Source organism: Amblyomma mixtum, chromosome 7 (assembly GCF_055824585.1).
Source record: "Amblyomma mixtum isolate Tamu chromosome 7, ASM5582458v1, whole genome shotgun sequence".
Lineage (NCBI taxonomy): Eukaryota > Metazoa > Arthropoda > Arachnida > Ixodida > Ixodidae > Amblyomma > Amblyomma mixtum.
The window spans coordinates 70,671,184-70,679,662 of record NC_143018.1 but is presented as its reverse complement, the minus strand read 5'-3'; the positions used below and the strand labels follow the sequence as shown (position 1 = coordinate 70,679,662).

The following is an 8,479-nucleotide window of genomic DNA, read 5'->3' as shown; positions in this document are numbered from 1 at the left end:
ATGATGGTGTGCAGCGCGCACTTCGTGCCCGAAGATTTTTTCTGGGGTACAACTGGTAAGTGAATATTTTGTCTTTCCGTTGTACTTGCGTCTCTTCACGAGGGACACACGCCAGCACAACTTATTATTCTTTGTTCGGCGATAGATTGACTGGGGAACATTTTTCTTGTCGGGAGCCTTGTATAGCTCTCTTTTACTGTCTGATCAACATCAATGTTCGCGCTGCCAGCTCTGACAAAACGGCAGACCACCTCAAAGTCAAGTCGCGGTTAGCATTCATGCGTTGGAATCGTTTTGGGCTTCCTGCCAGAAAAAGCACGCTGCTTACAAGCAGGCCTTAGTGGAGTGCCAGGATAAATTTTGACCACTTCACATTTTTAACACCCACTAAAATATCTCTTCGCTAGTGTTTTTCTGCATTTGGCCTGTATCAAAATGCAGCCGCAGTGACCGGCGTCAAATCCATCAACTTTTGTACGGCACTCGAGCGTCAAAGCTACGGAGTTGGGACAAAAATTTTTATTGTACCTCTAGACTGTTGAGTTATTACGGAGATCATTGAATTTTCGGAGGCCTTTTGCCGCGATGCTTGAGAAGGCGGAATACAAAAAGTGAGGGGGAGGACAAACGCGTGTAGTGATGTCCAACAATGCGTTGGAAAAAAATCAAATTGTGTGGTTGCTTACTTGCTTTGCAGGAATTGACTAGCTATGCAAGTGTGAGCATGTTTCCCAGTATAATTTCCGTTTAATCTTTGCAGCTTCGTGCTGTCTTCACTGAGTCTGAGTGGGCTTGGCAGAGACAAGATAGCGAAATAGCGGCTACGTCTATGCGACTGATTAGGCACATTTTGTTAATTACCGTTTGAATTATTCACTTTGCGCTGAACATTGCAGTCACAATCTTGAAAACTACTGATGAAGCGCAGTAGCTCTTGAGTATTCATGAAGCAATTCCCTATTTTTTCTGCCCCTTGCTCTACAGTGTCATTCAGCATGCATCAGAACTGGCTGCACATGAATATCTGAAAACCTATTCCACTTGAACAGCTTCTGTAAATTGGATTATGATTCAATGAATACAGTTTTCAAGAGTGTGATTACATCATGCCGCACGAAAATGATTAAGAACATAATTGTTAAATCTCAGCTACTTAGATATATAGCCATGACCATTATCTAGCTCTTGTTGAGCCCAAAACGCACTCAGTGATGGCAGCATTCATGTGACCATTGCCATCATTTTTTTGTGAAGCTGTGAGATTAAAAGGAGCCACTGTGTATATACTTATTTAGTTATCAAGACTGTCTAAGGTACAATCACAACCCTGTAGTAGTAATTCTTGGCACTACAAAAATCTGTCAGACTTGCTCATTGCAACTAAGCACAGATTTATGGTATTCCTTTTCTTACTTTCCCCTCATTAGATTTAATTGTTTTTGTCCTTGATTCTGGCATATATTAATCATTGTTATGTGTCCCTGCTGACTGCATAAAGAATGTGTTCCTCCAAATGACGGCATGAGAAATATGTTACTAACAACGTGATCTCATATTGTCAAGCACCAGAAGTTTGGAGACCAGCCCGGAGGCAACTGAAGAAGACTGCAGTGCCATCACAGCGTCTGCCTGTGAGGAGCCTTGAGAACACAGATCCAGCAAGAAAACAGGCATCGGCTGAAAGAGCTATGCGAGCATCGGCAAGAAGAGCAGCAAGTAAGCCACTTCATGCAAAATCTGCAATTGACAAACTTCCATAAAACGGTTATGAAGTGAAATGATAACTTCAAAAGGGTTGAGAATTAGGCAAGTTGGTACGAATTCATACTGCTGTGGCACCACGAGGACAGGGACGGAGACGGAGTGACGACAACACAAGTGCTCTAGCACTTGTGTTGTGGTCACTCCGTCTCCGTCCTTGTCTTTGTGGTACCACAGTAGTATGAAATGATAACTACTTTTACACCGATGCGATATGATGCTTTTTATTAGCTAAGTGCATGAAAACAGCGTTCTAAATTTTGTTGCTTGCCAGATGTTCCTTGGCATTTTATAAATTATCGTTTTCTGGAAAGTGGGCAGCATTTTTTTCCCTGAGCCACTAATTATTTCGACCAGATCTGAATCCGGCAAACTGTGAATCCATTCTTACTTTTTGCTAGCAAAACAAGTAAACTTGAGTTACATATCTCATTATGTTTCTTTCAGGACTCCACGCTGTCAATCCACTTGCAAGCACTTCTTCCTCATCACTACAGGATAATTCAGAAAGTACAAGCCTAGCCTGTGTGAGTTTGAGTTCAACTTCATGTAGTAAAGTTTACGAAGCTCAGTATGGCCTGCTTCATAACTGGTTACATCAGGCAAATCAGTTCAACACTCAAACGAGTTGAAGTGTGCCTAAAAAACTATCAAATTCTCAAAATGTGTAACTTTGGCATGACTGTTCTATGAGGTGTGTAAGTATTTATTACTGACAAACATTACATGAAGTTATTCGAAACATTTGCAGTGTTTAATTCCGTATTGAGTTTTCTATTATATTCATTGAAAAAAAAAAGGCATTTTCTATGGCCTTTTTTCTCTATAGTTTGTCAGTCCATTATCTGTCTGTATTATCAGGAAACACCGGAGTGCGAAAGCAGTGCCAACAAGGACACAGAGCGTGCAAGGAAAAATGACGCTGCTGAGGCCCTTCTTCTACTTGATGCCCACCCGATAGAGATTGAAGGCCTGGACAGTGCTGCAGTCGAGACCCTCCGGCAGTTCAACAAGAGCCAGACTGCTTCTGTACACAAGGCTGTGCAGGTTGATCCAAGCACAGCACCTAGCACCACTCTCATTAATATGTTTCATAGCGATGCTTGTGTGAAAGCCTTCACAGGTGTAGAGAATATGAAGCTTCTGATGTTTATTGCTGATGCTGTGGCTGATATTGACAAACTGAAAACAGAAAGAAGTGTACTAGAAAGAGTCACTATAGTGCTAGTTCGCCTGAAAACCTTTCTGTCCGTCAGGTGCTTAGCCACATTATTTGCAGTGTCTGAGGCGACAGTGCACCGCTATTTTTATGGCACCTTACGCCCCTTGGCAGCTGTCCTGGAAGCAGCTATCCCTTGGCCAAGCAAGGCAAGAGTGCAACAGAATCAGCCTTAATGCTTTGGGCATACAAGGATGTCAGGATTGTGCTTGACTGCACAGAAGTTGAGGTGGAAAAGTCCCACTGTGTGTCCTGCCGCATTATGACATATTCGCACTACAAAGGTGTTCACACAATGAAAGTTTTGATTGGTGTATCACCAGGTGCACTCATCACTTTTTTGAGCGACTCATTTGGAGGCCGTGCCTCTGATAAAGCATGTGTGGAGGACACAGATATCTTACGCAGACTAGACCCTTTCAAATATGATGTGATGGTGGACAAGGGGTTCAACATCGACAGTACATGTGCTGCCTTGGGGATTGGTGTTGTGCAGCCTCCATTTCTGCGGAAGGCACAGTTTTCACCAGATGAAGCAGCGAAAACTCTGCAAATTGCTCGGGCACGTGTACATGTTGAAAGGGCAATTCAACGCCTGAAGCTGTTTAAAATACTGAAAGGCCCGTTGCCCTGGGAAATGCTGGCCGTTGTTGATGAGACAATGATTATTATAGCGGGAATTGTTAATTTGTCTGCACCTGTGCTCGCAGACAAAAGATTTTAGGGGTCTTTGTGATTCATATGAGCATACAGACAGTGGTGCGGGTAGGTTGTGGCTCAATAATTTCAGCCATTTGCTCACGTCTGAACAATAGGTTGGTTTATTAGGATTTAACGTCCCAAAACGACTCAGGCTATGAGAGATGCCACAGTGAAGGGCTCCGGAAATTTCGACAACCTGGAGTTCTTTAACGTGCACTGACATCGCACAGTATACGGGCCTCTAGAATTTTTCCTCCATCAAAATTCGACCGCCGCAGCTGGGATCAAACCCGCGTCTTTCGGGTCAGTAGCCGAGCACCGTAACCACTGAGCCACCGTGGCGGCTGAACAATAAACGCATGGAATATTTTGTTATATTTTTGTGTAAGTAACCACAGGTACATTGTGTATTACATTGTCACAGTCTGGTATGCACAAGCATAGAGAAAGATATAGGAAATGTCTTTCAGATATCACAGCCTATCAGAAAAATGTATTTGAAGGTGCAGATCTTGTGTGACCACTCCTAGCACCAGCCTTGTCGTTCATGTGGCGACTGCAGCACCAGCCTTCTTTGGAAGGCCTTAAGGGACTTTGTTTTCGACAATGCCAGAGCCAATATAAATGCAAACATTAATAAAAACTACAATAAAACATGTCCAGTGAACAAAAATGAGCAAAATTTCCAGTCAGTGGTCATAAATCTTTACAAAACAAATTAGTTCTGCTGCATGGCCTTCTAGCAGGAGGGAGGGGTCATATTTTAGCTGCTGGATTCTGACTTGGCTATTTAACTGATAAATTCGAATCGATGTATAGCTAAAAAGTGTGAACTCTGTTGCGTTCTGATTTCTTCCGTTTTTTTCCTCTGAAAGTGCTCTCATGCTGATGCTGTTGCAATATTCAAGTGTACCGCTGCCAAACATGTGCAGGGTGCGGCCGCCTCGTTGAGCCTTCTCAGTGGCTTTTTACACCCACCATCCTCATGTTAAATAAACATATTGTGTAGTAAACTAGCTAAATGGGTGAAGCAAGCAGATCTGGTTGTTACCTTTGTACACCAGGAGCAATTCTGTAAGCCTCACCTTGTCAGAGTGCGAACAGAATCGCAGAGACTGGAGACATGCAGGGGAATATAATTGACATCGAGAGGGATGGTGCCATGCTGTCTTTTGCCTTCATTAAAAATCTCATTGTGGCATCTCCAATTTTTCTCCCTCTTTTATGTGCATGTAATCGTACAATTTGGTGAACCAGTTTACGTGTGAAAGTACCCAGGGGCATTTCATCCTGGTCCTGTGTGAGAACTAATTGCTTCCATCTTCATAGTAATTTTTTTTTTAAATATGCACAGATTTTGTGGCATTTCAGGCGAGCATACTGTTTCTGCTTTATCAGTATGTGGGTATTAGGAGAACATTGCCTGACAAATGACAGGGTTGTGTTGTTTGTTTTGGGTGTTGATTACATCACTGGTGACCACAATGCATACATTTTTGCTTGTTTATTCCTTCTGTAATGACGAAAAAGTGCCCGCGCGGCAGCAGGACTGCTCTCGGCGAGCGCGTGCCTCCTGTTGGTGCTGTTGGAACCGCTGACTGTCGGTGAACGCCGTTCCGCGCTTCTTGCTTTGTGCCGTGCTGTGTTTTGTGTCCTGTGCTCGAGAAACCCATTACACTTCCATCATCTCATATACTTAATAAGTTCTGGCAGGTAGTGTGTAAAATACACATACTGCAGACGTCGAATCAGGCTGTCAATAAATGGCACGCACCTCCTCACAACGATTATCAGAGATTCCACCTCACTGTATACAATAAGGCGGGCTTCTTCCAAATCCAAAAGAAATAGTCCCAGTTGCACTTGCGTGTAATAGCAGTGGGTAGGCCTCAAGCTATAATTTTCGCCTTGGCACAGAATGTACGGCACTTTCTTCTGCCTCACAAGCTCAGAAATTTTTTCTGTTTTGCCACGTGTTGGGCTTTTTATCTCTAATAAGACAGCTGGCTCTCCATGTCTGAAAACAATTCCGTCGGGGCTGAAACCAAGCCATGGAACCAAAGGGTTCACAACCAGGCCCAATGTCGAGACTGCATCAGCAGTGCTCAGCACATACTCTTCAAGAGCTGGCTTCTCACAAGCCTTGCCATATCTTGTGGCGTCGTTTCCTGGAAAGTTTTCTGTTAGCATTTTTGTGATCTTCTCTTCCCAGCTGTGTGCTGGTGATGGTTCAAACCGATACAAAGTGTGACACTTGCTTCCGGTTATACGGAGCATTCGCTCCCATTTCCATTGTGCACTATCTTGTCCAATCGTTTGTGAACAAATTTTAGCTGCTTGTACTGCACTCACAGCAACCATGTCCTCATAAAATTTGAACAGATTGGGGCTCGAGTGCTCCTTACGAGTTCTGTAAAGTTTCAATCTGTTCCAGTCCCTGAACGCCACTTCATGGTACTGTAGTTCTTTGAACTGCTTTGCATGTTGGCTGGCAAGTATATGTTGCAGTACCATATCAGGTTCACAGCCCGTGTTGTCACTGCACAGGTTCTCATCACTTTCTCCATGGTTTTCATGTTGAAGGCAGCGGCCTTCCACATGCCTTGCTAAGGCGCTTCGTGGAGCAGCAGCAATGAGCTGCTGCCGAATCGCACTGAGTTTCTCAGTGTCCAACTGAATCCTTGGTTTCGGCTGGACGTGGCACAAGTCCTTGATTTTTCTGGCCTTGTAAATGTTTTTCGCTTTCAGTCTGCCCCACGCTTGCTTCACGTCGGTGCAAGTGAGGAGGTCCAAGTTCTGGATGCCAGTTCTGCAGCAGTGAACAGATTGTATTCTAAGTAAATAAAACATTCTCAAGAGCAACCCGAAAATCCTGTGAGAAACGAGTAACATGTTCATTCATAGATAAGAAGCGCCGTCAAACTGTGTTTAATTGTACGTTGGAACTGAACTGCAACACGCATAGAAAAGACACAATTTGATCAATGCAGCTAGTGGAACTCCTAAATTAGGAATCATCTTTGTGCATGCTTACCTGTGTGCAAAAAGCAGCATTGCAATCATGTGTTTGCACCGTACCGAGTTCCCAGCTTTGCACGAGCAGTGGCCCTGCAAGAGAGGGAAAAATAGTGGATGGTTTAGCATAGCCAAGCGTGGAATATCGTGCAGTAGCACTAATTACAGGGAGCACATAAGGTCCGTACATGCTAAAGGTATTTAACCTAAGCACCTTTACTATGAAGGCCTTTGGTTTAAAGGCCTTTACATTGAAGGCATTTACCTTGAGGTCCTTCACCCAGGTGAAGGCCTGCCAGGTGATTAAAAATGATAATTGGCAAAACTTTGAGTTAGTGGTAATAACTAACAAAAAGAAAATCTGCTCCATGGCCCCCTCACAGTAGGGACGGGGCATTATTTTGGCAGGTGGGCTGCCTGCCAGAAAGCAGGCTTCAAAGACGTACGTACTATCGCCAGCAAATGTTTACGGCTGGTGGGTGTGCGGGACAAAAAATGCATGTTCCTTCCTCTGGTAACAATGTCGGGCGAGCGGGTACCGATATGCACCTACAATAAACGTTTTCCCTTGAAATCGCGTCTCGCAAACTTTCGCCGCCGATAGTACATATGCGCGAAATCGGAAAGTGCGCCTAGTAGTGCTACCGCGCTAAAAAAAAAGTACTCGCAGTTCAAAACAGGCACTCTTGATCCCATACGAATGAATGATATATTGCTCTTTCTCCTGCTTCGTTTTGAATAACATGTATCTCGCTATATTAAATTTGGATGAGAGCATCGCAAATCGCACACTACGCGCTACAATCATGCCATTCTTCGTAGCGGCCTTTCGCGTCTGCGCCTCCACACAAAAAACAACGGCTGCCCTTGCACCCCCTAAATGGCTTGTACAAAGCTATTGCAGCTTTCGCTCTAAAATAAACAATCCGAAGTAGTAGTGGAAGAAACATTACTGCTTCGCGGGCGTACAAACTGAGTTGTTCGGAACTTGTTCATCGGAGGATGACAAAATCAATGTTCCCACAGCGATAAAAGCGGCTTTCTGGAATGCCTTACCGTTTGCCATGTGCTCTGCGATTGCATAGGTCGCGCTTCGGCAATAAAATGCAAGCAAATGCCGTTTGTTTACTCGCGCATACAAGCAGCACACTTCCTGTCGTGCAACACGTGGAAAAGGTCCGTGCACCGAAGCCGCGACGCACGCACGGAGCAATGGGGTCTCCCACCGCAAAGAAAACATATTATGCTATTAAATAGTTCATGTGCCTACCTGTATGGTTTCGTCGCTCCTGAACTCGAACCACAGCTCGTGCGGGTTTTGCCGCACTTGTGATGTCTGCAGGCACAATCCTTGGATCGTGTATGACGAGACTGTGCATCCTTTCAAGCCGCAGCAAATGATGTCTCCTGCGTTCAAAACTTCTTCCCCTTCTATCAGGCACCGAACCAGCGTTTCTGAACCCCCGATGTGGGACATAATACATCCCAGAGTCAGTGGTTGTCTAAATAAAGACATGACAACACGGAGATAGCGGCCGGGAACACTGCGCGATCCGATGCGACGTGCACACTAGCAGGCGGCGTCTACGCGATCCCCTCAACGACAGCCATGGATGGATGGATGGATGGATAGGAGCGCCCCCTTTGAAACGGGGTGGTGGCAATTGCCACCATGCTCAGCTTTTCTTTATTTATTATTTTTTTTGTTTACTGTGTTGGCAATTCTCATTAAGATTCTCCATCAACTTTGCCTACGGTTTCCTACTATCCTAACCTTATTCC

The 8,479-nt window shown here is 44.5% G+C and overlaps 1 protein-coding gene and 1 pseudogene across 1 annotated transcript; one reads left to right on the top strand and one right to left on the bottom strand.

The window, feature by feature from the left end:
• LOC149336413 (uncharacterized) lies at nt 1-3,704 on the top strand (annotated as a pseudogene).
• Nucleotides 3,705-5,158: 1,454 nt separating this feature from the next.
• On the bottom strand, nt 5,159-8,277 carry LOC149336412 (uncharacterized). The gene is made up of 3 exons (XM_089554710.1): nt 7,968-8,277; nt 6,717-6,790; nt 5,159-6,491 (listed from the first exon to the last, which is right to left on the bottom strand). Exons 1-3 carry the CDS (start codon nt 8,211-8,213, stop codon nt 5,366-5,368), a joined length of 1,446 nt encoding a protein of 481 aa, XP_089410836.1. The 5' UTR covers nt 8,214-8,277; the 3' UTR covers nt 5,159-5,365.
• Nucleotides 8,278-8,479: the final 202 nt, after the last annotated feature.

What these genes read in the sequence shown, in the direction of transcription:
- LOC149336412 (XM_089554710.1), bottom strand. Translation starts at nt 8,213, where the DNA reads ATGTCTTTATTTAGACAACCACTGACTCTGGGATGTATTATGTCCCAC. An exon ending in GGAGCGACGAAACCATACAG is followed by an intron (nt 6,791 to 7,967) that starts GTAGGCACATGA and finishes CCTCTCTTGCAG; the next exon opens with GGCCACTGCTCGTGCAAAGC. An exon ending in ATGCTGCTTTTTGCACACAG is followed by an intron (nt 6,492 to 6,716) that starts GTAAGCATGCAC and finishes TCACTGCTGCAG; the next exon opens with AACTGGCATCCAGAACTTGG.